This window comes from Malaya genurostris, chromosome 2, assembly GCF_030247185.1.
Source record: "Malaya genurostris strain Urasoe2022 chromosome 2, Malgen_1.1, whole genome shotgun sequence".
In the NCBI taxonomy this organism is placed as follows: Eukaryota; Metazoa; Arthropoda; class Insecta; order Diptera; family Culicidae; genus Malaya; species Malaya genurostris.
The window spans coordinates 306065226-306092355 of record NC_080571.1 but is presented as its reverse complement, the minus strand read 5'-3'; the positions used below and the strand labels follow the sequence as shown (position 1 = coordinate 306092355).

Genomic DNA, 27130 nt, shown 5'->3' with positions numbered 1-27130 from the left:
ACTTCTGAAAACGTTACCGACTTTTTCACCTATCCAATCGTGAAAGCTGTGATCAATCCCGTTCGGAATATCACGAACAGTGTTGCCGCGCTCGCCACAGTTGTTACAGCCATATCCAGAGATAAAGAAACAACATTGAACCTTATATCATCAGTGAATGCAACTGCAAGCAATGGTTTAATATCGCTCCAGTCGGTTGCGGCAAACTTTAACAAAACTGTCAACGAAGCAAACGCAACAAATGCAAAAAATGTCAACGGTCTCGGCACAGCAATCAACCAAACCTACTCCCCAATTACCACGCGACCTCAGAACTACAACGGTGGAGACATCAGCAACTTGACAGCATTCCTTACCGAGGTCAAATCGTCCCTTGACTATCTAAACGGAAATGTATCCGACGCCCTGAATTATTTGCGCGAAAATGTTACGGCAATGCTGCAAGATCAAGCCAATCAAACCACCGAACTGCTACTGAACGCGGCCAGGAATATCTCCTTCCGAGCCTACACCAGCGATCGCAACTTTGCAGATCGCTGCGCCTCTCGGTACGCAGGACAACTGAACCAGAACCCACTGTCCCTCAATCGGATGTCCGTGTGCGTACAGTCGGAAGGTGCAACCTTCAACGGTTTGAATCAAATGAACCGAATACTATTCGACCAAACTAAAACCCTGGCCGGATCCGGCTCAGCAAATATACTCTCTCGTCACTGCACCCAGGGCCTAGTGGACTGTTCTGCGATGGTAAGCTTACTTGCTAAGATATGCATTAACAGTCAAATCGAAAAAGTATCCTTTTTTAACGATACGTCATCAATTCATTAGTGCACTAGCAGTTAATGTTGAACTGCTAACGCCACCTAACATAAGTTGCTCAGCAGTTGATGCTATTTACAACACACCTATGGAAACTGAGGTGCCATTTCTTTACTGGAGTACCAAGCCACGCCGGTACAAATACATGTACTGAAACTAGCATTAACTACTTGTCTGCTGAATGATTTATGTTGAGCCGTTAGGTGGCGTTAGCAGTTGAGCGTGAACTGCTAATGAAAATAGTTATGTTCACTTAGTACAAACCGGTACCCACCATAACCGCAAAATTATGGAAAACGCCTTCTTAGTTCACCTAATGGTGTGATAATACCATTCTCTAGCTATTTAAATAGTCTCATTAAAACATTTTTAAGATTCCATTAGTAGGGGAGAGTATTCGGTTATCGGCACCCTTTTATTTTAAGCTTATAACTTCTGACTAAGTGCACATTATGCGGACATGTATATACATCAATGCAAAGCTAAAGTCCCTAGCTAACAACTGAATAAGAACCTAAGTTGAATCGATTGAAAAAAAATTTAGTAAAGTGATAAATTTTGGCCATTTCAAAAAAGGTGTTCGGTTACCGGCACCCCGAGAAATTTCGCAAAAAATGGAAAAAATATAAGTGAAGACTGCAATTATTCAAAGAAAAAACGTAATTTATTCTTTTCGGAGGCGATTTGTGAAAAAGTCTTCATTGTCTGATGGTGATTTCGTCTTGGCTCTCTTGACCAATGATTTGGAAGGTGGCGCCTTCGGTGTTGATTAGGCCGGTCTTCCACCGGCTTCGCGGGATTGAATACCATGCTGCAGTCGAATTTATTGGCTTCTTTTCCACTAAGCAACGTTTAATGGCATTAATCAGTGCATTAAAATTCATATTCCTTGACTTGGGCGATTTGTTTGAAGTCGCCATGGCTAACAGAACCAGAGAACCAAAGTTTTTACTTATATGACGGATGTATTAAAGCCGTCACGTTGTCCACGTGTTGCATATCACCCGAGATGCCAGGTAATACAATAAGTTTAGCTAGCAAAACGAAAAGATCACACCAATATTCAAAAGTCTGTATTTTCTGCCGAATGCCTGCAAACAATCGAAGTTTCAAAAGTCTGTAAAAAGTCTTTAGACGAAAAAAGGTTTACATGTTAACTAAGAAATTTGATAATTTACAGACTTGGCATCTCTGCATATCACTGACAATTTTTCGAGATTTGTCGAAAAAAATGGGGTACCGGTAACCGAACACCTTGGGGTGCCGGTAACCGAAATCGGTAGACATTTTGAAAATGACGAAAAAAAACTTTGGTTGCGAAAATTTTGATAGCATCCGGTATCAAATCACGAAATAGATCGATTTCACCTCATAAATATTCAATCCACTCACCTTTTCGATTGATACTTTTCAGTTTATGTAACTATAAAAAAAATCAGAAAAAACTTTTGTGATGATTTTCACGCAATTAAAATTTGTTTTAAGCGCAGCAAAAAGTACAAGCGTCTGTTTGCTTTTGGTGTTCGGCACAAAAAGAACGTGCTGCTATTACACACACACATGACATTTTTCGGAATTACGCTATCTGTTTTCTGTCAAAAGTTACGGTGGGGTGCCGGCAACCGAATACCTTCCCCTATTATGAGCTTATCAAATAACCTAATAGTAACTTTCAAACAAGTCTAAGTCTTTCGAAATTAATTCTTTCATCTCCGAGAAATGTTGTTGCACTGAAAAACACTGGGATTTGTCGATTATGTCTCATGTAGCATTATATTTCTCGAACTGGAAATGTTCGCCAGAACTCTTCCTAATTCGATTAACATTGTTAGCTTTCAAAAAAGCCCAAGTTTTTATTTTGTTTTTTATTGATTTTTTTATTTCGGCTCATTTGCGCTTTGGCTTAACGTGGCCGTTTATCAAAGAAGAATTATTTGTTTTTATTGGCGGACCTCGTTGTCATCTTTTTCCTGGAAGTAAAAATCATTGCTATCAAGCGAATGAAGGGGGAGCAATGGTTTGCTATTCACGCTCTCGTCCATTGGTACGATGTCACTGTTGTTGGCGGTATCATCGGTACTTTTTACCCAGCCGTTTGGGTGCGATGTTAGCTGCAGCTGGCGTACCTTGTTCTTTATGTGATACTGATGATTGGCTGCTTTTTTGTGTTTTTGTGTCGTCAATTTTCTCCATGCTCCTAGTCCAAACCTTACCATTTCCCTTCAATCTTTCCCTCTTATATATCGGGAAAATGATGCTAAAAACAAATTGATAGCAAGGCACAAATCTTCAAATATCAAGGGGAACGTGCCATTTGAGCCAATTTGTTTTGATTCCTGAATTGAATTGCTTTCAATTCTTTATAAAACTGGGTGTAAACAACATTATTTATCTCATTTGGCTCGTACATCTCATCGAAGTCAGTCGATATAACAAAACCGCTTAGGTTCGGGACAGAAGATACCAAATACATTGTATAGTGAACAATAGAACGGTCTCGACATGAGTGAACCAAACGAACAAAAGCTACCGCCGCTAAGAAAGAATACAATTGTTGTTGACTTCAGGCAGTGCAAAATTCGACCTTCGATACGAAAACTTGAAGGTTTGCTTAAGGAGCAAATGCATCTTGACATTAAACGTGTGCATTTACTTCAATGTAATAAGACGAATCATGTTGTTCACATCCAGTTTTATGAAGAGTTGGATGCAATTCAATTCGCAACAATAACAATGTGCACTATGTGGAGCACGAGAACATTAAGTACAACATTCCAGTATGTAAGGAAGATAGTGCTATAGAAGTGCGTGTGCATGATCTTCCCACAAGCGTCAACGATTCATATATTCGCAAAACTATGTCCCAATACGGAGAGATTCTCTCTATGGAAAAAGAAAAGTGGAAGAACTTTTTCCCCGGTATTCTGAATGGCGTACGTTTGCTACGCATGCACTTGAAGAAGCCTATACCTTCTTATGTGATTTTCGGCCAAGATACAAGAATTCCGTGCAAATCACTTGTTACCTATGACAGTCAGATGGCCACATGTCAATATTGCCAAAAAGCTGTTCACTACGGTAAGCCATGTGATAAACTGGACAAGGAGACAACTACACCAAAGGACAACGGTGCTTCCTTCACACCAACCCCAAACAACTCCAGTACACCTGTAACAGCCACCAACAACAATGAAGCATCCCCTTCAACGAAACCACCAGTATCCCCTATAGAACAAAATACACCAGCTGCAGTTAACAACTTACCCTCCAACCAACCAGCAACTGCAACGAATGTACAACAAGGCGCATCTACAGCAACTCTCAACGAGCCCAAGACTACGATCAACAAGGAAAACGAAAATAAAACGGAAATCACACACAGCACCGACGATGAAGCAATGGATGATGAGATAAGCCGCGGACGAAGTGACCCCCGATCCTCGTTGGATGGAAATGGAAACTCATCTCCCCCTAGAAAAAGGGTGACAACGAGATCCAATAGCAAAAAAAAAATAAGTAACAAAAATGTAAGCCAATCGGCCACGTAAAGCTTTTACGCAAAAAGGCCAGAATAAAAATTTGTTTATAAAAAAGAACATTATTTATCTTGTTGCATTGAAGTGAATGCACACCCTTGATATCAAGATGCATTTACCCCTTAAGCAAACCTTCAAGTTCTCGTATCGAAGGTCGAATTCTGCTATGCCTGAAGTCAACAATCATTTCATTTTGGCTGTGGTAGCTTTCGTTCATTTGGTTCACTCATTTCGAGAGCGTTCTATTATTCACTAGACAATACTGTACGGTCTGCCGTGCGGTTAATCGGTTACGTCACTTATACTCTTATATTTTCGAAAGCGGAAGTGACAACCAATTGCTTTTCGAACTTCACTCACAATTCAAAAGTAGCTTTCAAACGATCTTAAGCGTGTTAAAATCGGCTAAACCATCTTTGAGAAAACTATGCGGTAAGAAACAACGCGTTTAGTCGATTACGTCATTTATACCAGTATATCTCCGGAACAAAAAATTACAGCCATTTGATCTTTGAACATGATCCACAATTAAATAGTAGTTTTCAAACGAGACTTAGTGTGTTTGAATCGGCTCAGCCATCTCGGAGAAAATTGAGCTGAAGAAAAACTACGTGTTTTGTCAGTTACGTTATTTATACATTAATATATCCGGACTTCACAAATAAAAGTCTTGGTGAAATAAAAGACTTGTCTCCTTGAGTTTCGTTTACTGAATGAATCCTTATTTTTCAATACTTAACTAAAAGCCTTACGTTTCTACATTAAAAATTAAAACTTACGTGACTAGAATTAGATGGCATAGAATTATAGTTTATCGTTTATTTAGTTGTAAACTCAATGATATGGTACAGTGTTTTATGTTTAGACTTATAAATTTATATTAATTCATGCACTCGTTTAATGCGAATTGAGAGATAAATTAACATGTCTTATATCCTACTGTTCATACAGTTAGATGACGCAATAGTAAGAGTTCTTATTTGTTTATTAAGGCCCCTCCCTTAATAAACAAATAAGAGGGTCTAAACGATGAAAAAAATCATCATTTTTGCGATTTTTTAGAATTATCGTTCAATAAAATAAATTCAATTGTTTTGCATGATAAAAAGCATCATTCGACCAACATTTTGTAATTTTTTCGTGGAAAAGTATTGGGAAATAAGTCTGCGAAGAGGTAGTTTTGAGGACGCTTCTTAATAATCATGATTTGCGGTGTTCACTGTATCTCAGCGCAGACCAATCAGAAGTGAACAAATCAAAGCAGCATTGTTAGAGTAGAAATTTTCCTAGACCCCAACGTTTCTGTTTGATTTTTTTTCATTTTTTAAATTTTTGGTGGTTGTTCAAAGTGAAAACTACGATTTTTCACGAAACAATCTGCCATTTTGTAGCTGTAAAACCTTCCCAAAGTAACAAACAACGAAAAGGAAACGTTGGGGTCTGGTTTTTTTAAATGTAGAAAGTGTGTGCAAAATTTGAAAAAAATTGGTGCAGTAGTTTTTGAATGACGATGGACACGGACTTTTAAAACCTGCTTTCGAGAAAAAACGCGTTTAAAGTTTTTTGTTTATATAATCAATCGAAACAATTTATTACTCCAGAGAGCCTGTAGGGTATAACATTTTCAAAAAATCATAATTTTTCTTTTCTAATTTATTTTAATGAAATATTGCAAGAATGTTTTGTCATGTTTTTAAGTCAATCGAAGCAGAAATCTTCGGCCTGTGTGCCGAGCTCTTACTTCTGCGCCGCATGATATAAGTAAAGATAAAGGCCCATAACTTGCTAAGTTTTGTTTCGATTGGCTTGAAAATTTCACAGAATATTCTTGAATTGTTGTGCTATAAGAAAATATAAAGAAAAAAATAAATGATTTTGCAAAAGTGTTAGACCCTACCCGCCCCTTAAGGGAATATTTTCAACTTATTTCACTAAATTTGCGTACAATTTGGTCACCTATTGTATTTTCAACAGTTCGTTATTTCTATTCCTTTTTATACATGTGATGTGATGTGAATTTTTAGCGACGTGATGGAAGTGAAGCCACTTACCAATGGATGCGGGTAGACTTACAGAAGCCTCGATATGACCCGTCCATTCACCTCTTTACTATAGCTGTTTCCGAAAAGCGAACAAAAAGGGTTGGGTGGATAAGTAAGCAGAGCCACTTAATCATATTCCGCGGAAATAGAAGATACTATTCCAACCATAATATGAAAATGGAATTCCAGTTTGTTTGGTTTGTTTGAGAAGGGCTCGTCAGACTCATGTCAAATCTGCAGAAGGAAACAAGTTTCTTTCAAGTTACTTGGGCTGACTATCCACGATCCCTCGTCTAGTCATCAATTTGTCCGATCGCCTTATCTTTTTATCAATTTATAAACTGACATAATTATTGAAAGTTTAAACTCCCTCTCGAATGCCTCCTGCGCACGGCTTGTTTACATTACAAGTATTTTGACCATTTGGCCTTTCATATTTGTTCTTTTGATTAGTTGTTTGTTTTATTTACTCTTTTTTACATCATAATGTTTAATCCAAATATTGATTTCAACTGCTAATAAAATATCTACCTAGAATTATCGTTTGATTTCTACTGTATCAATTATTTTAATGTGTTTTTCATTTCTTCCTTCCGATCTTGCTTGAGTGTGTTTATTTTTTAATCTTAGATTCTAATTAAAATAACTATCCAGCTTTCATTTTCATATCATTAGCTTCTCTATGTCATTACTTTCCGAAAAATACCAATGAAATCAATCGATAAATCGATCTTTGGAATTGGATTTTGAAACGGGCGTGTACTTGGAACGACTGAGTTTTGAACTTAAATTCTGGACTTGAATTCTGGACATGGATTTAGTAACTGTATTTCGATCCTGAATTCAGAAACTGAATTTTGAATATGAGTTATGGAACTGAATTCTGGACTTGTACTCTATAAATAAGTTTTGAACCTGGGTCCTGGATATGGATTCAGAAATTGAATTCTGCTCTTGAATACAGCAATTCTGAGTTATAGAATGGAAATTGGGACCTAAACCCTGAACCGGAACTCTGGACCTGGATTTTGGAAATAGATTCTAAACTTGAACTGAAAAACTGAATCCTGTAACTTGATTCCTTTTTGCAATTAAATTTTAGAACTGAATTTTGCAATTAAATTTTAGAACTGAATTCCCAAATTCCCAAATTCGAGAACGAAAATCTAGAACTGAAATTTAGAACTGAATTCTGATCTCGAACTGAATTTCAGTCAGAATTTAGGATTGGGATTCAGTATTCTAGAATTTTGGGTCAGAATTCAGATCCCAAATTCAAACTTAGAATTCAGTTGCTAAATCCTGGTGCAGGGTTCAGGTCAAGATTTTGTACCTAAATTCAGTTCTACAGTCCCAATTCATTAAATTCAGATCCAAAATTAGTTTTTGAAATCCAGGCTTAAAATTCAGATTAAGAATTCTGTTTCAGAATTCAATTTCAAAGTTTGGTACCGAAATTCAGGTCTAGATCCAGAATTGAGTTCCTGAATCTAGATCCATAATACAGGTCGAAGTGGTTTATGGTTAGTATAGTTTAGGGTAACATGATGAGAAACAAATACTTCAAAAGGGTTCGAAGCAAGTTTCGTGCAATAATTTTCAAGTAAAATTTCTAGTATAGTGGAAATGAAATCTGTACGGCCTTAAACAATTCCTTTCCTTCAATATTGGAATACGTAGTTCTAACTTAAATCTAATTACAGCACTTCGACAATTTCGGTGATCTTTCACTACAGGTGAGTGATAAGGTGGACGTCAACAGCAACGTTATGCGACGGGAGATCCAAACGATTCAAAGTCGCGTTCGAGTCTGCCTGATGGCCATCACTACTGATATAGCCGAAAACGCTCGCCAGATTCAATCCAGGTTTCACAGTTGCCTAATAAGTGGTTCATGAAAAGTGTGTGATTAAATGAGTATATTGGAATGTAAAACGTATTTGATATTGTTATCGAAATAAATAGTTATCTTATTTATTATTTGATTCTAAGTACATTCTATTTTTTTATTGATGATCATCTATAATACTTCATTTTTTATATGAATCTCGGCAAAAATCCCAATATTTACACAACCAAGTGTTCGGTAATCTCCTCGGAAAAATGTATAATTGCTAAGAATCTCGGCGATCCTTAATTTGTTAACTGTCAATTTTAATCGAACTTGTCGGTAGCATTTTTGCTGTAAGCTCGACAAAAGAAATCAGGATTGAATCAAGAATTTCCGAGTCATTTGTACTCTAGCATGTAAAGGAATAGGATTTATTCTTGCATGAAAAAATGATCGCAAAAGCTAAGTTTGGGGAAAAGGGGTGTTTTATTAATGCTCAAAAGAAAAAAAGTTGTTAATGAAAAAGATTTGCAACCCCCAAAAACTTCTTCGCGATCCCCCAGAGGCTCTCAGAACTACCGGATGGAAATTGCCGTTCGAGCACGTTGTCGAAAATGTTTAAACGCCGATAGAACATTATCGAAGTTTCCAGAATTTCTTCAGAACATACCATAAAACCAATGAAATGTTATCGAAATTTCAGTAATTTATAACATTTGCAAAGTGGATGTTTCAAGTAATTGTGGAACTTCTGTTTGTTGGGTTACCTAAAATTTTACTATTTCGTTTATTTGTCTAAGTGTTCTAAGCAGGCACGTATCCAGAGGGAGGGGGGATGTGGGGGGGCTGGCCCCTACCGAAATCAGAAACAGAAATAATAAAAAAGTGTGGATAGTGGTTTTACTATTATACACCAGAGAAAAATGATCACCCGATAATGGACTAAAGTCAGCACGAGTTCGTTCAAACGGCACGAATGCCTCAATGGGTCGCAAAGATCATGATGTTTTTTCTTGAAATTGTCATAGTACACTTTTGGAGCACCACCTCAAAACAGAAATGCAAGTATTGGCGTGCATAGATATTTGTACGGTCATCAACTAATATGACCTTCAAATTTAAGATATTTTTCGTTCTCCACTAATCGGAGTAAGGGAGCTATCGCGGATCAAAATCTATCATCACGAGTCTTGTGGATTGTTGTGCTCTATAAATGAACATTTAGAAGGTCTTAAACATGAGTTACAGAAATTACATGACTGTAAACGTTAGGGAATGGAATTTTTGGCCGCTACTTCCAGAACCAAAAACCGGAAACCGGTAAAGCCTAGTTAGCATGAAAACCAACTAACAAGAGCTTGAAATTGAAACAGTTTTGAAACAAGTAAAGAAGATTTTTCTGTTTTAGTAATCGTTACTTCTAATGACGATTTGAAATTTTCAACCCTCATCACCCTGTATTTTCGGGCCTAGAAATTTGTAAAGTCTACTGGCCCCTCCCGAAGTGTAGTCCTTGGTACGGGCCTGGTTCTGAGTGTTTTGATAAAAGTAGCGTATTTTGATTATCTTTCTAAAGTTATATATAACACGCCATTTTATTTGATTCGTGAAAAAAATCAGTTTAAAAAAACCTTCTTTAGTTTCGAGTGCACTCCCCTGCACTTGTAATTACAGTTTCAAATCAAACACAGCGAAATTAAGACTCAAATGTGTCTATTTTTATCAGTGTTTGTTAGAATCAGTAGAAATGGTTGAAACTGAAAATTAAATAAGTGTGGTTGCCAGTGCTGTAAAATTTCATTCAATTCAATTGAAACTGAATGTGGAACACATTGACGATCTCTCTAATGCAGTAAATTTCACTCTCTGACACACACAATGTTTGCTGACGGCCCGAACGGGCAGCATTCAATTCATCACTCGTTTCTCTTCAATCGAGGCTCAGTTTAACCACCGTCAGTTGATCTCTTGAAATGACAAAATATATTTTCAATAGGGTGAGAGCGGCCTTCAAATGAGGTTCATGTAAACATTCGAATTGGTTCAAGATAATAGATGAAAGACAAACCAGATAGCTGAAATATCAATCACAGAATACACATAAATTAATAGTTTCCTCCTTCAGTTTTCGTTTTTAATACTTTACTCCATTTATAATTCTATTCGTTCGAATTTGCTTACTACCAAGAGCGAAGGCATTGAAGCAGGTAGACTACTTGGCACTCGAAACTGAGCAAGCAAAACTTCAAATGACTAGGTACGATTAATCAACTGACGATGAATTCCGGGAGCTTCACTTGAAAATGGCAGCAAAAGTCAAATGAATTAGTAGGGATATGTTGACTGTCAGCGGCAATAAATTTCATTTTCATCTTATATTATTCGATTGAAAATGAAATTTTACCGCACTGGTGGTTGCCCTTAAATTAATATCATAATATGATAAAATTACTCACAAAGGCGGGTTCCATAATTCGTCTAACATTCTCAATTACCTGAAATAAAAAGGAAATGTTAGTAATGCCTAAAATTGCATGTTTAAAATGTGAAATAAGCTATATATCAAGTATATCATCAAGTAGCAATTGCTCTATGTAGCCAAAGTAGCCAAAGCAAAATAAAGTATTATTACAGGAATGGGTAAAAAGTCATCAGACAGTTCGCAAAGTATAATATTGTGTAGTAGACAATAGGACGATTTCAAAATAAACAAACCAAATTAATAAAACCGGTACCAGAACCGGTTTCACCACAAAAAGAACTATATTATTGTTAACTTCAGGCAGTGCAAACCTTAAGGCCTGAAGACAATGGGACGCGTATAGATTTTGAATCTCTCTCCCTGGCTCTCTCAATTCCCTTCGCGTCTATGTGTTTAGGCACCATGGAAAATAGATTTTATTCTTCTCCTCTCCTCTTCTTTTCCCGACCACTACCAGGAAATTTAAGCGAATAAAATGACATACTGTGGTATTTCACACAAGTATATAAGACTTTATTTTTATCGCGACAACATATATGTTTTTATGTACAAATCGTATCTAAACTAAATTACCTAGACTTTGTCTCGGTAGATTTAAGATACAAGCCATCGGAGTTGAGATATTCGATGAACAAGTAGAGGTATGTCATTCTAAGAATTGCAATTTTCCGCAGTTCTCAATGAATCCTCAATGAATCATTCTGAAAATTTCACAGAATAAATAAATTTAGAAAACAATGTCAGGTGGGTTTTTGCGATACGCAACACCGTTTCCAAGAAAATTTAATTTGAAACAGGAAAATAGCAAAAACCTACGTCTTCAACATGGGTAATGCTTGCTCATCCAAAAACTAGCTGGAGTACAGGCCCTAAGATCTACCAGCGTAACCTAGTGAACTAACAAGGTCTTTGTACACAATCTATGCTCGTGATACCACATGCAAACCATTGAATTATTGTGAATGTTGTAGGGCATCCAATAACTACTTGGAATTCAGCCTTTAAGATCTGCCAGCATAAGGACTTCATTAATGAATCAATTGTCTTCGGCCTATACTCTTGATACCACATGCAAATAATTGGCTTATGGTGAATGATCTATGCCATCCAAAAACTACTTGGAATTCAGGCCTTAAGATCTACCAAAATAACAAAAAGCATTAAAGAACTCAATCTCCACACTCCTGTGTAGTCCCTAAGGACAATATTCCAAGTAGTACTTGGATCTTGTAATATCTCTTACGTATTTCCATAGACTCAGTATATACTTAGATAGTCCTAGAGGCTGTTGCGTAAGGACGTAGTTAGATTTTTTAATGTTATTTATACTGAAATCGAATGGAATTGAAAAACCGTTTTCAAACGAAAATTTTAAATAACGCGATGATTTATTTAATTTAAACAAAATAAAATTTACGCACAAAAACTCCAAAATACGGAACTCATTTTGAATTCTCAAGGTTTCACAAACTTAGTACTACACAGTTCGAAATAATCTTGTGATTTTACATCTTATAAGATGCACATAAATGGAGTGTCGTATTTTACATAAATTTATATTCAAGAACATGTAAAATTGTGTGATTTGAAAATTACATGGTTTTAAAACGAATGGAATAAAAATCAAAAGATCGACAAGCAACAACGCGACTTGAACCGAAAAACATTAGATCACAAAAGCACACCTTTTAATCGTCTTAGCCACAGAAGCACATATCTGCTTGGCTGGTACAACGTGCATATAAATTCATACAGTCTCACTTGCTAGCCGAGTGCAAATTACACTCGGAGCCAGTAAATTTCTGTACGAATGGAATATTGCGTCATTTGAGCAGTTAAGTAGTTATGAATTGTATCGTTTGTAGAATTATGTCACCTGTAAAATTCATAATTTTTTTCTGTGTAATCCAAAGGTCCCAAAGGTTGCTTATGACGAATTTTGCGCTAAATCGTATTCAGAATTGGCTGCACCCTCCTAGATTTCAATGAAACATGAAGACTTTGTCACATAAAAAAACGTTCCATACTTTGTTTTTCCAAAAATGATCTAGACTGTCTTTTAAAAAGGGCCAAATTTTTTTTTACATGTTTTTTTTATATGGCTGTAGTCAAAAAATGACAAATCCTAAAAAAATGTTGCATGAGTGGTTTTTACAAAATTAGTCGAGTTTTTGAATAAAAATATTTTTAAAAATCCTAGTCGACTTCAACACCGGAAAAAAACCGATTTTATGAAAATTTTTAGTCGATTTGCAAAAAAAAAACAAACCACCTATTAGTTTTGAACTACAAAGCTGCAATTAATCTGCATCTCCAAGTTCCATTATCATGTGGTAGTAGACAATACAAACCATTGTGTGTCCACGTCGACTCTGCACTATTGTTTCTGACATTACCCACCGTTAGTTTTGACTATTAAGAATCAGAATGAAACGACTCGTTATATCTTTTTTTTTAAATACAGAGTAGCTTTGTACTTCGAATATCGTACAGCAACAGTGATTCCAGTTTTTCTTGATGCCAAACTGTATTGAATCGAAATATACCCGGAAAATGTAGTATAAGAAAATTGATCGTCATGTACTTCATATTTCTAAAGGATAAATGCAGTTTATCAAAACGATGATATTGGTGTCGATTAGATTGTAGATTTATGATAAGTAAAACGGAAAGGAAAAGTTTTCTATAATTTGGCATTCAAAAATTATATGATTATATTTGATTAAATCTCAATTTCAATTTTCTATAGTTTTCTAAAGAAATAGATCCGTAGATCCGTAGGGAAAGCAGGAATCCGTAGACATGCATCTGTGTTGAAAATTTTCTCATTAGGCTTGTCGGAAACACCAATCTATTGTGGACTTCACGTACAACCATTATTCACCAACTATCATTCATCAAACATAGCATTTGTTGCTATTTGTTTGCTATCACCGGTCACAAAGTGACCCTCGATCCTCGCTAGATGGAAATGGAAGCTTATTTCTTCCTTGAAAAAGGGTCACAACGAGATCCTATAGCAAAAAAAAAACTATTTCTATGAACAAAAATATCAGCCAATCGGCCACTTCAAGCTTATACGCGAAAAGGCCTGAATAAAAATTTTTATTGAAAAAATAATCACTGTTGACAAAAATCTCTATTTACGAAAGGAAACGGAGGTTCGCAAATAAAAACTTTTGTTATGGATATTATTATAAATACTTCCTGAAATCACTTGACGATGATATATTAGTAACTGAAAATAGTGTTTCAAAGTGCTTATTTTTCTAATTTAAATCTTTTGACGAGAGAGTTTAGAATTGCATTTTTAATGTCATCATGATCGGTCGTGCCTCGTACACAACCCTGTAAATTTTTATGCCTTTCTGATACAGAAAGGTTATGCAACCCAGTGTTAGGAAAAAATCAAAATTTCGAAAATCGATCAAAAACTCACTGAAGAAAAGTTCAGTACTATTTTTTTGCAAACGCGATTCTCACTGAAACTGATTCCATATGGCAAAAAATCAGTTGTGAAAAGTTCACTAGCGAACATTCTGCTCGATAATATTTGAGAAAAAAGTTCGCACATTAAATATATCTGATATGATTCTTAAACAGAAGATTTTCGGGAAATGAATTTATTGCAGAATACATGATGAATAAATTCGCCGATGAACAAAAATTGAACCTTTCTGAAAATGTTCAGTGCGCGTAGGGTGATTGATAAGTGGATCAATAGTGGTGATGTATTCAAGATTTACTCGTGGTAACTTTATCAAAAATTCAGCATGTGCTGTGATTAATAATAGTTATAATGATAGTAAAAACCATCACAGAGTACGTTATGCTGCTGATAAAAAATATTCTCCAATTTAACTTGTATATCACACTAAAAAGTAACAGGAGCACAGGTTATCACTTCGTCAATTCGAACGCACCAGGCGCAGGCACAGCGCTTGAGTGTTTCAGTCATGCTGACAATGCTGCGCTCCTGTTACTTCTACGAAACAAATTCATGCTAAATAACGTTTTCTTGGGTTTAATCCAAATAGTTGCAGTGTAATCAGTAAGCTAGAACTAAAAAAGTCTTCCGTCGCTATAATCACTGTTGGGAATGTGAGAAAATATTATTGTTCATATTGACCACCCCACGTGCATCGAAAATATAGCAGTCATTATTTCTCAGTTGCAATTCAGTTGCGAATTTATTCAGTAGAGATTTTATTATTCAAGAAAATATAATAATTAAATCTTGCACGAATCACTTCGGTGTCGAACTGAAGCGTTAAGGAAATTCAGCATCGAAACATCGTCGGAAACTCTTTTCATTTTCGATTATCTCTTTAGCGATATTTCTGTGGGTGAAAATTCGTTATTAAGTTTGGCTGATACAAAAAATCACTAGTGCACTTCAAGGTTCTGAGTTTGATTTTTTGACGAGTGAAACTGAAAGGAACTTTTTCTTATCATGATTTTCCCAACACTGAACCATTGAGAAAACTAGCTTCGAATCAGTGCGTCGAAAAGTGTTTGTCTCGGAGATGACGAAACTGATTTCGACACACTTAGATTTTGTGTGTCGCGAATTCAATAAAGAAAATCTTTTTTTTCCATAGGTTTTCGTCATGCTGCAATGCTTCTGTAAAATAAGTGGTGACTGTCGAAAATTCCCCAGAATGACGGTCCGAAAAACATCGACATTGAATGAACATTCGATCCGCCAGGTGCAAGAGAGGACGATTGTAACTCACTGTCGCTGTTTAGTGGTGATTCATTAGGTCACATTCAGGACCGGATCGTTAGTCATTTGCATAATCATGCATGCACCTTGATGATGCTGTTTCAAATTTGTAGCACACTTTCTATTAGGCTAGTTCGGTTCGTTCAAGGGATAGAGTGGCTGCTAATTACCTGTCAGTAGAATTAAAGTAAGTTGCAAATAAATTTGATTTGAAAATTCTGATCGTACATATCGGGGAAATAAAATCTTCCCAGTGGACAGCACGAACCAATGGAAATAGAATCAAATTTAGGTCATCAACAGCCACTGAACCCCCGGTTTCCCCTAGAGAGAAAGCCACAGACTAATTTGAATTTTTTGAAAGTTTGCTATCACTTTATTCGCTCCACCTGATCTCTTTAATTTCTACAGTATTCTAATGATTCAGACCCTCTGTTCGAATCGGCGATCAACTTGATCAACAGTAGGTTCAAAAGCTTACGCCATGGCAGTCATTAAATTTTCGGTTAGTCTTGTCAGCTTTCTTCTGTTAGCTGTAATAGTTAAGGTAATATATTGACACTTTTCGGTAGCCCGTGTAGTAATGTAATTGTAAATTTTTAGGATCACCAAATTAGTGCCACCCTTGGATTCCCGGGATCACTCAACGATCGTGAGCTGATCGAGTCGAACGTTAAAAGTATTAACAGTACATTGAAAGCAATAAGTCGAAAATGCCTTAAGTATAGTTTGGTCGACCGAACAGATCAGCTGCGAATGACAGGTGATTTGATTAGGGAAATCGCAAATAATGTGACCCACATCGGAAAAGCGCTCACTGGAAGTGTTAGCAAAGCAATAAAGGATGATTTCACGCCAGCAGAAGATATGTTCTCAACGTTGCAAAGTTCGTACGATCAGATGAGTGGATATCTGAAAGCAGACGTGCAAGTTCTGATGTACAATCTCAACACCACATTGGGATCGGTGTTTGCCCCGGACCTAATACAATCTTTGAATTCCGTAAACGATGCCTTATTAAACATCACCAATGTGACGGGAAGTGCGAAAACAGCAATTCGTAATACGATTGCCGAAAGCGATGACAGACCGCTTCCAAAAGATCTCATCGACAGAAATGTTCCAGCAAATATAACTGCTTCGCTTTCAACTGCGCTCATGCAAATGAAGGATCAACTGCAATTGTTATCCCGTGCGCTGGAGAACACACTTCGTAATATGGATCAAGTTAATTCGTTCATAGACAAAATTACATCCACCAGACAATCAATAGATCAGAAACTGATTTCAACTCACGCTCTTATACAAGGTGAAATACTAAACCATCTTGACAACGTACTGAGAAAATATTTCACGCACCAAGGTATCATAAAAACTGAACTAAGTACCGCAATTAGTAAACTGTCTGGATTCTCCTCCGACCGTACCTTGCTGCCCCTAATAGATCAGTATTCGGAAAAATACACCAAAATTTATTACTATCTATTCGAGCGCAATGAAACTGATGTGAAGATCATTACGGAAGCCTACGACGGTATTATTTCCAACATGAAGGAGACAGTTGAAAATTTGAACTCAGATTTTAATTTAAATCTGCAGAACATGACCAATCAAGTGGTGGATTTGTATTTAAGTCGAAACGAGAACATCGACGGTTGCGTTGGCAATCAAATGAAACAATTGTTCGCTGTAATGTTCAACTTTCAGAACGCAATCATCAACTGCATGAACCGCGAAAACGGTCGAATCGGTAGCATTGGCGATACAATACAGAGTATTCTGCAGCAGACAGTCCCAAATAGCCAGGATTTTGCGGGCATTATCTACAGCTGTACGGCTCACTCCCGAATTACGAGTTCGGTTGCCACTCTCGAACAGGCCAGGATTTGCCTGACGACGGTAGTTAATGAAACAAAATAAAACAATTTAAGCACCGATACCATTCCTTGCTAAAACTGATATATTACACAATTTCAGAATTTGAATTACATGTCGGAGTATCAAACGGTGATCGGACAGGAATTGGACGGAATGTTTACGGTCACCTCATCGGAACTAGCGGCCAGCAAATTTCGCTTGAACAACTGTTTGATGGCTAAATATGGTGAATCGACAGCCGCTATTGATGGGGTAAACGACGATATAGGGCAGTGTACTTCGGGTGGCCAAGTGAGACTATTGCCAGTCCACAACCAGACGGATGTGTCTGCCGAAGATACTCCCGATGAAGAAGGTGCTCGGACTACGAACTCTGCGGAGGACCAACTGGATTACTACGAAATAGTTCAATAGATTTGATTAATCGATGAGTATTTTATTTATTTATTTATTTCATGATTGACACTGATAGTGTTATTGATAATAAATCCATAATTTCATATACTGTAAACGAAACTGGAACTAGCCTCTTAATCATATATCAACACTTTTCTAATCATTTACTGAAAAAGGGCCTGCAGGGTTGCCACCTGCATGGGCCTACCCGAAGCTGTCGGGTTACCAGCCATACGAAAATAATGTCGGACCAGCAGTACGACAGACGATTTCCAAAGATTAACATTAAGGGGAATGTTCAATAGTGTTCCACTTCTAGATGCATAATTTATGTCAGTTTTAGAATTTAAATCTGGAAATTATAACAAGAAAAACTGGCAGCCCCAGTAGCGTTTTACTCGTGTTTCAAAAATACAAAAAAAATAGAACGGCAGCGTATGACAGTTTTAAACTTGACAGAAGAACTGGTCGAATAAATAAAACTAAAACGGGATACGTTTGTTCCAGTTTTAGTTCTATTATAGATCGCCCATATAAAACTTCCAGCTGCTGAATTTGCTCTAACAATCGCTCACGGTTCAAATGAAAGACAAATTGGAAAACGCCAAAAAGTTAAGAAAACGATACGATAAGTTTTCCAGGTAGCCAAGCTTCGAATTTTTCAAACTTCTCCTACCTTGGGAACTATTCTAGAAATTTATTCTATCTCGGGATGTGATTGAACACATCTCGATTAGGAATGTTTCGTTGTCGACGTAAATCTAGCTCTAATCTTACCCATGCGTATTTACATCGCAAGCCAGGGGTGGCATTATGTATCTCGATTGGACTAAAAATTTATCGAATCGAACATGTTTCGTATTATGGTCCTCGATTCGAACTCGATCATCGAGCTTCGTTCGACTTGACTCGAAAAAGTATTAGATTACCGAGAAGTTTTGGCATTATGAAACCAAAAAAAATTGAGCTCATAAACGACTAAACTCGATAAGAAATGGTCGAAAGCTTTATTGCTATTTTTTAACACGTTTCGTTTTATTTAAAGGTCCGGACCACTGTGCAATGCAATTTAACTCGGAAATTTACCTTTTATCTTTTACCTATTTTTTGAGATTCTACGGCAAACCTACAACAAAATCAGAATTTTAGTAGTTATCAATTGCGTTTGGGTTGTGCATAAAAATTGTTTAGATAGTTTGTCCAGTACAAAATATAACTATTTTTAGAGTTTTAGGTTATTTAAAAAAAATTTAAAATTTTTAGTGAAATCCAAGTTTCAGTTTTTTTTTGTAAATTTTGTTCATAATAAAATTCCAACTAAAATAATAAAAAAATATATGCCATGAAATTTTAAAGTTTTGATTTGATTTTGTTTGGCGAAATTTTCTCAATAAAAGAAATTCTCTGTATTTATACCAAATTTCTTGAGATTCTTTGAACGGATATATAATTTTGGTCATCAATACATTGTTTCTGGTAATGATTGTAATATTCTGAATCAAAAAAATGTACATGTCAGCGCTTTAATTTTTGAGTTATATACAAACATGTGAAAAAATAAAAGAAAATTTCATATAAATTTATAAATACATCGGTTTTTTAATGTTTTCTTTTGATTGTGCAGGAATGGTAGTTGAGGGAAAATTGTAGCTGGTATCACTAACAATCGAATGATGTGTAAAAATATATAGGCCATCGCTTTGAATTTCGATGTATTTACGATCATTGTAAAAAGTCTCATCTTTTCTTAGGTCATCTATCTAGTTTTCATTATAACTTTGGGTAGACAACCCTATATTTCATTTTTTTTTTCAGCGCATTTTATTTCTTCACAAAATTCGAGGGTGTAAAATTCATCGAAATTAATCAAGTAACAACTGAACTATGATAGCTCAAAGTTACCGTTCCAACTTTTTTTGAGGCTTGGTGCTCCGCGTAACTTTTTTAGGCTTGGTATTAGAAGTGCTAAAAAACTTCAGTCTAATGCATTGTTTTACATATCATGATATGCGTTTGTGCGTTTGGCATATTAATTTATATAACATTTAATTAATATAACAAAAGTATGTCGAAACTAATCTATGTCCAGTAACTGTAGTTTGTAATCAAATTTCTGGAACCGGTGGACGGAAAACGTTACTAAAACTAATTGTGGACAAAGGCGTAGGAAAGTGGGTTGAAAATAGTACAACATTTTATTGACTCAACAATTTTGACTCATTTGTGATCCATTTAATGTTTGACATGATAACAACTGACAATTTTATTTAGATTTATTTCACTCTAATCTGAATTACCTTTAATGTTTTTGTGATTTTCTGCGATATATTTGATTATTAATTATCAATAATTTAGAAATGAAATATGAATTCCGAAGAATTGAGATTGAGTGTTATTTACACATCTGGAAAATTCTTATTTTTACCTTTTTTGCATTTCTCATATAGAAAGGTTATGCAATCACTTGAAAAACCGACTAGTGAAAATTATCATATACCATTCGACTCAGTTCATCGAGCTGAGCAATGTCTCTAAGTGTGTGTGTGTGTGTGTGTGTGTGTGTGTGTGTGTGTGTGTGTGTGTGTGTGTGTGTGTGTGTGTGTGTGTGTGTGTGTGTGTGTGTGTGTGTCAAATAATCTCACTAGGTTTTCTCGAAGATGGCTAAACCGATTTTGACAAACTTCGATTCAAATGAAAGGTCTCGTGGTCCCATACGGAATTCCTGAATTTCATCCGGATCCGACTTCCGGTTCCGGAGTTATAGGGAAAAGTGTGTTCAATATTGTACACCGTCACTTAAACCGGCGAAACAAAAAACGTAAAAAATTTTCTAAACTGGTCTCAAAACTACATAAATCGATAATCATTATCAGTAGGCAACTAAACAAATCGATTCCGGCTATCCTGGTTACCGGTATCCGGTTCCTGAAGTACCGGAAACAGTGGTCATATTTATCAAAATGGATCTCACTCACTTTTCTCAGCGATGGTTTGACCGATTTCCACAAACTTAGATTCAAATGAAAGGTCTCGTGGTCCCATACGGAAATTCTGAATTTCATCCGGATCCGACTTCCGGTTCCGGAGTTCTAGGGTAAAGTGTGTTCAATATTGTACACCGTCACCTAAACTGGTGGAACTAAAACCGTACAAAATGTTATAAACTGGACTCTAAATTGTTATTCCCAATCTTAGGGTCAATTGAGAGGTCTTATGGTCCTACCAAAAATTACTGCATATTTTCAGATAGAACAAACATTTAAATCGTCTTTTAGAGTACGATGACAAAATTGTATAAAATCTTCAAAATTTGAATTAAAACTAGTAGAGTTTGTATGTCATGTTAGTTGATGGCCGTACGAACCGAGTTTGATTATACCGGTTCTCGGGTTCCGGTGCCGGAAGTGCATATAATAGTGAACCCACTTCGTTTTCTTAAGGATGACCTACGCAATCAAAGCACTGTTTAATTCTGTATGTTATACTAGTTAATGCACAAACAATCTCTTGGTTTCTTTCAAAAACCGAAGAAAAATTTTTTGAATAGAATACCACAATATTATACATGAGAAAGGCAGCATTACACCACTAGGTGGATTAAAACAGGTTTTATATATATATATATATATATATATATATATATATATATATATATATATATATATATATATATATATATATATATATATATATATATATATATATATATATATATATATATATATATATATATATAAAATAGGTATAGAATTCGCTCAAACTTTAGAAAAATTTTCCAAGGCCCGGAGGGCCGAATGTCATATACCAATCGATTCAGCTCGATGAACTGTCCGTGTGTGTGTGTGTGTGTGTATGTGTGTTGTCAACAAAGAGGTCGAGATCTCAGAGATGGCTGAACCGATTTTGATCAAACTAGTTGCAAATGAAAGGTCTCCCCGTCACTCTGAACGCTATTGAATGGTTTTGAGATCGGATGTTTACTTTTTGAGTTATATGAAGTTTTATTTCAAAATTTTCAGTTTTTTGACAGTATCTGTCACAATTGACCTTGAAAACAGAATATTTTTCCAGACTTAGATTTCGCATGGTAAAAGCCATCCAACAAGCCATAGATTGTTAAAATCCGTTCATTTTCAACGGAGATATCGACATTTTTGTGTAAGCGACTTTTCCCCCTATTCCATCAGTAGGTATTTTGAGCGCTGCCTGGCAAAGAAATGCTTGGGAGCAACGTGAAACACGTTTTTTATACTGTTACATACAATTGTCTCTAAGTACCAAAAAGACTGTGTAGCGCATCCTTTTTCATGACATTTTCCCTCGGACCAATTTTAGCACGGTTCGTTTTTGGCAACACAAGCGTTCGAATATGACATATGTAAATTAGATGATGGCAGCACTTTCGAGTTGAAACCAATTCCATAATTATATTGATTTAAACTACTTACAGCAATAAATGCTGGAAGAACATAATACCCATATACCATTTGAATCAGTTCGTCGAGATCAGCAAATGGGTGTGTGACAAATAAATTCACTCAATTCACTCAGATTCATATGAAAAATCGTATGCTTCCAAACAAGGTTCGTGAATTATGTTTGGTTCCGACCTCTGGTTCCGGAGCTACAGGATGATATGTGAAACGAAATTAAAATAGTGTTACTCATTTTTCTCATAGATGACTGCACCGACATAAGATTCAAATGAAATCGAAGAATCATCTAAGATTCAAATGAAAAGTTTTAAGCTCTCATAAAATATCTTGCTTTTCAGTCAGATCCAACTTCCGGTTTATTTATTTATTTCGTCAAGCAAATGTAGACTACATATAAATGGTTTACAATGTTTACTTAGATACTACGCATTATTTCTACGACTAAGCTGTAATTTCATTTCATTTTTGGACATACCAAGGTCAAGATGTTCGCAATATTGATTGTAGTGGCGCATTATTCGATTGATTGGGCTATATTTTGCATAATTTGTTCTAGTGCTTCTTTCTAAAAATAATTTCCTGGTTCGTAATTGACGGCTAGGTGTATAAAAATTTAGTTGCGATAATAAAGAAGGTGATTGAATGCGTTGAGAAATAATGTCGCTGATAAAATACAGCATTGCAAGGTCGCGGCGTTCTTTAAGTGTTTGCATATTGATGAGCATGCAGCGTGCTTCATATGATGGTAGAAGAAATGCTGTCCAGTTTAATTTACGAAGTGCATATAAAAGAAATTGTTTTTGAATAGATTCGATGCGTTCTTCGTGAGTAATATTGTATGGATTCCATACTAGGCTGCAATATTCCAAAATAGGTCTGACATATGTAGTGTATAATAATTTTATTGTGTATAACTGAAGCGTTTAATAAAGCCCAGCATGCTATTTGCTATGGTATTGTAGTGTTCCATAAAAGTGAGCTTGGAGTCTAAGATTACGCCTAAATCTCTTACAATTTTACATTTTTCTACAAGTTGATTTCCTAGATGTATGTTTGTAGATATAGTTTCATTTTTCCTACTGAAAGTTATTGAGTTACATTTTTTTACATTAAGTTGGAGTAGACTTTTGCAGCACCAAATGTGGAATAGATTGATTTCGTTCTGGAATATTACAGCGTCGTTGATATTTTTTTATTTCCATGAAAAGTTTCATGTCGTCTGCATATATAAGCACTTTCGAATTTTTGAGTATGAAGGAAATGTCGTTTATATGTAAAATGAAAAGAAGAGGCCCTAAGTAAGAACCCTGAGGTACGCCAGAAGTTACATTAATTGGTTCAGACAGTATGTTTTGGATGCGAACTACCTGTACACGATTCGTTAAGTATGATTTGAGCCATTCCAGAAGAGTATGTTTTATGCCATATTTTTGTAGTTTGTGTAGAAGTGATGGTATGTCAATACGGTCGAAAGATTTGCTAAAGTCAGTGTAAATAGTTTCTACGTAGTTGCCAGCGTCCATTGCATTCAGAGTGAATGTAATAAATTCTAAGAGATTCGTTGTAGTTGAGCGGCTTTTAAAAATGCCATGTTGTTTGTTTGTTATTACATTTTTGAGTTGATGGAAAAGTTTTTCGTATACAATTTTTTCAAATAATTTTAGAATGCATGAGATAATGGCTATTCCACGGTAGTTCCGAATGTTAGATTTTGCACCAGAAATACATATTGGTACAAGAAAGGAAGATTTCCATGCTTTAGGAAAAGTACATTTATTAAGTGATAAGTTAAAAAGTAGTTGTAGTGGTAGTGTAAGTTCTTCAGCAAGATTTTTTAAGAATATTGGTGGTATACTGTCAGGTCCAGGCCCTTTTGAGGCGTCTAAAATTTTCAGTGCTGTCGAAATGTCATGTTCTGATAGATAGTTTACAGAGATGGAGTTGGAAAATGCAGGTATGAAAGAGAAGTATTTACGGTCACGGTCAGTTTCTTAATAAGATGTATATACTTCTTGAAAAAAATTCAGATTTCTGTACTATTTTTCCCTACATGTTCGTCGAGGTGCATTTGAGATGGAAAATTGCTGCTTTTAGTTTAGTTTTTGTGTAGTTAAAAAAGTTCTTAGGACAAGTCTTTCGTTTCGTTTTCAATTTTGCGGTTATATTCTTCATGTGTTGTGTTAATGGCTATTTTGAGTTGATTGCATAGGTTTAAGTAATTTTGAAGATGAGCATCACTTTTTTCTTGTTTGTAAGTTTTGTGTGCTTTTTGTTTCCTATTTTTCAAATGTTTTAGTTGTGAATTGAATTTATCGTTATGATTTTTTCTTCTTCGTTTCATAGGCAGTTTAGGAGACACAGGGTGATTAGTATAAAAATGTCCATTAAACAGGTTTATCGGGTTTACAGATTTGGATAGTCGATAACCAAATAAACTTATTTCAGTTTTAGCGGTATTCAGTTTTCGATTCGGATTTAATTACATTTCCGGTTCCAGTATCGAATCGTTTCTCAAAGCTCAATCTTTTTCCCAAAAAAAATTAAATCGACTAAGACAAAATTAATTAATTCTATCCAATTCTGACTTCCGATTCTGAAATTACAGGATGATGATTTTTTAAAATTCAAACCGATATAGAATATGACAATCCCGAAAAGCTTTAAAATTGGACTCAAAACTATTGCAATTTATTCGTCATATGGCCATACGAATCGGTTTGGGTAATGCTGGTTCCTGAATACCGGCTCTAGAAGTACCTTAAATTACCGTAAACTCTAAAGTGGAGCTTACTTCGACATCTCACGGAATGTTCAATCGATTGTCACACGTTTAGATTCAAATTCCATCTGATTTTCAACTTGGAAATTACAGGGTAATGAGTGATTGGAATCGCAAATAGCCGCTTGAAACGACGGTCATTGAAATAATGTCATGAGAATTGAAACACCGAAGAGTATTTATGCAAAAAACACATGCGGATTGATAAAAAAGGTATCATCTCACTGTTAGGTGGATTAGGCACTTTTTTTTTATTGAATTCGCCTTTCCAAATTATGTTAGGAAACATTTTTTCGACCAAACGGGAAGAATATCTTTTCCTTTACAAGCACTGTACTACACCGTAGCTCCAACCTTAGCTGCCGGTTGTTAGACATTTTCCGAATTTATTCTGAATGACACTCGACACGTCCTGAATATCGTTCGAAACGGCAATAATACATGCGCGAATACGTCTAGCGATGATTGCGGGTTGTGCTAGCAATCCAAAAACCATGGAATATCTTGTCGCCACGGTATCTCCGAGTACATCAAAACTGGCGAAATACTGCAAATAGAACAATGGAATTTAATGATGATAAAAAACATAGTTTTGGCTAACGTGACTGGTACTCACAGAAACCGAGCAATTGCCATTGGGAACTGTGCAAAAATTCAACTTAAGAGCGCTTGCCCCACCGTCCTGGATCAAAGCATTGAACTGGACCTGGACTGCCTGAAGTAATGAGCTGAATCCGGATGTTTCCTGCTGAATGCAGGGTGCAAGTCGCGTCATCGAGACCGTCGACTGTTGAAACATTGATCCATACTTGTTTGCACATGACGTAGCATACTTGCTGGCATTGGTTGACGCCATGTCGGTGACATTCGACAGGCCCAGTGTCAGGGCGTTAACAATGTTCGATGTTTCTTCGATTAACGCGGTAGAAACCATATCCTGGTAAACTGAATAGGTGAGTCCGATATTTCCTAATATGCTGTTATTTGTCAGGATATTCAGGGCTAAATAGGAGGTTAAATTTGTAGTTTCACCTCCATTATAGAGCATTTTTCTGGCAAGAATGTCTTTATAGGTATTATTTATTGCGATGAGGCTAGTGTTCGCCAGCCGAATTATAGATGTTTGCACATCTGTCATAGTTTTATTGAACGAGGCTGAAACAGAAACCAATCTCGTCAGATCATTGTTCATCGTTTTGTTAGCAGCTGTTTTTAATGCTACGGCAGCTTGTTTATCCTTGCCAATTGCAGTGATTATTGTTCCAGCTGAAGTCAAATTTCCTATGACGTATTTTAATGGTGTCGAGATGCTATTGATGACGGCAGGCGTTATAACCTTCGTTACATTGTTTGACGTGTAGGGATACTCGGCAGAACTAATATCCGAGAGTAATGTACTGACGCCATTGAAAGCTTCCGAAAAAGAGTTTACTGAAGCTGTTATCGCCCATAAATTTCCTATTAAACCATTGAACCACACATCTTTGGTTACGGATCCCAGTGAAAAGTTGTCCTCTACTGCGGTTGCAATAGCAGAACCCACGTCTGATATAATAGCATTTATTGAATTTGCAACCGAATCAGTATCTCCCGATTTGTTTGTCGTCGCATTCTGGATTCCCGATAAAAGATTTCCTATCGAAGGCACAATCTCATTCATCAGCGTTCTTAATGTTCTCAATGCACCGCTAGCATCTAAAGTTGTGTTCACTGTGATGCTGGCATTCGCCGCTGTAATTACTTTGATACCATTTCCGATGGTTGATTTCACCGATGAGGATAAATTCGGGATGGTAATTGTCAAGCCTAGGTCTCCACTGACAAACCTGACGACCAGAAGTGCGCAACCGAACAGCAACCACTTTTTCATGATACCAATCGAAACGGTAACACAAATTAACTAAACGTGAACATCTTCTCCTCGGTCGAATTTATACTACGGTAGGTTTTTGGAAGAAGAAGAATAATCAAAAATAACTTGTGCTTGAAAACTTTCTTCCAACGTCGACGATACGGAAGTAGGGCAACTAGGTACAATGGCGACTAATGAAGTCGTTTTGTGATTTAATGTTTAGAATAACATATTCTCTCATAAGTAAACCGAAGCATTCCATGTTTCTTTTATTTGGATGTATGAAACACGTAAATAAACCAAGAAATTAATGACAACACCATCTTTTGCGTTTTATTACTTACGCATTGAGA

General features: G+C 36.1%; 2 protein-coding genes across 7 annotated transcripts in view; both read right to left on the bottom strand.

Moving 5' to 3' along the window:
- LOC131430992 (serine-rich adhesin for platelets) overlaps positions 1 to 27130 on the bottom strand; it is a 371249-nt gene that overhangs the window by 195841 nt on the left and 148278 nt on the right. Inside the window, exon 3 of one of the 6 annotated variants that reach the window (XR_009229618.1) lies at positions 10685 to 10723. The exons of the other annotated variants lie outside the window; for them this stretch is intronic. The gene's annotated coding sequence lies outside the window, so the exon portion shown is untranslated. The remainder of the gene's footprint in view (positions 1 to 10684; positions 10724 to 27130) is intronic. 6 annotated transcript variants of the gene reach the window in all.
- LOC131430996 (uncharacterized) lies at positions 25086 to 26810 on the bottom strand. The gene is made up of 2 exons (XM_058596340.1): positions 25542 to 26810; positions 25086 to 25472 (listed from the first exon to the last, which is right to left on the bottom strand). The coding sequence occupies exons 1-2, from the start codon at positions 26793 to 26795 to the stop codon at positions 25281 to 25283; spliced, it is 1446 nt and encodes a 481-aa protein (XP_058452323.1). The 5' UTR covers positions 26796 to 26810; the 3' UTR covers positions 25086 to 25280.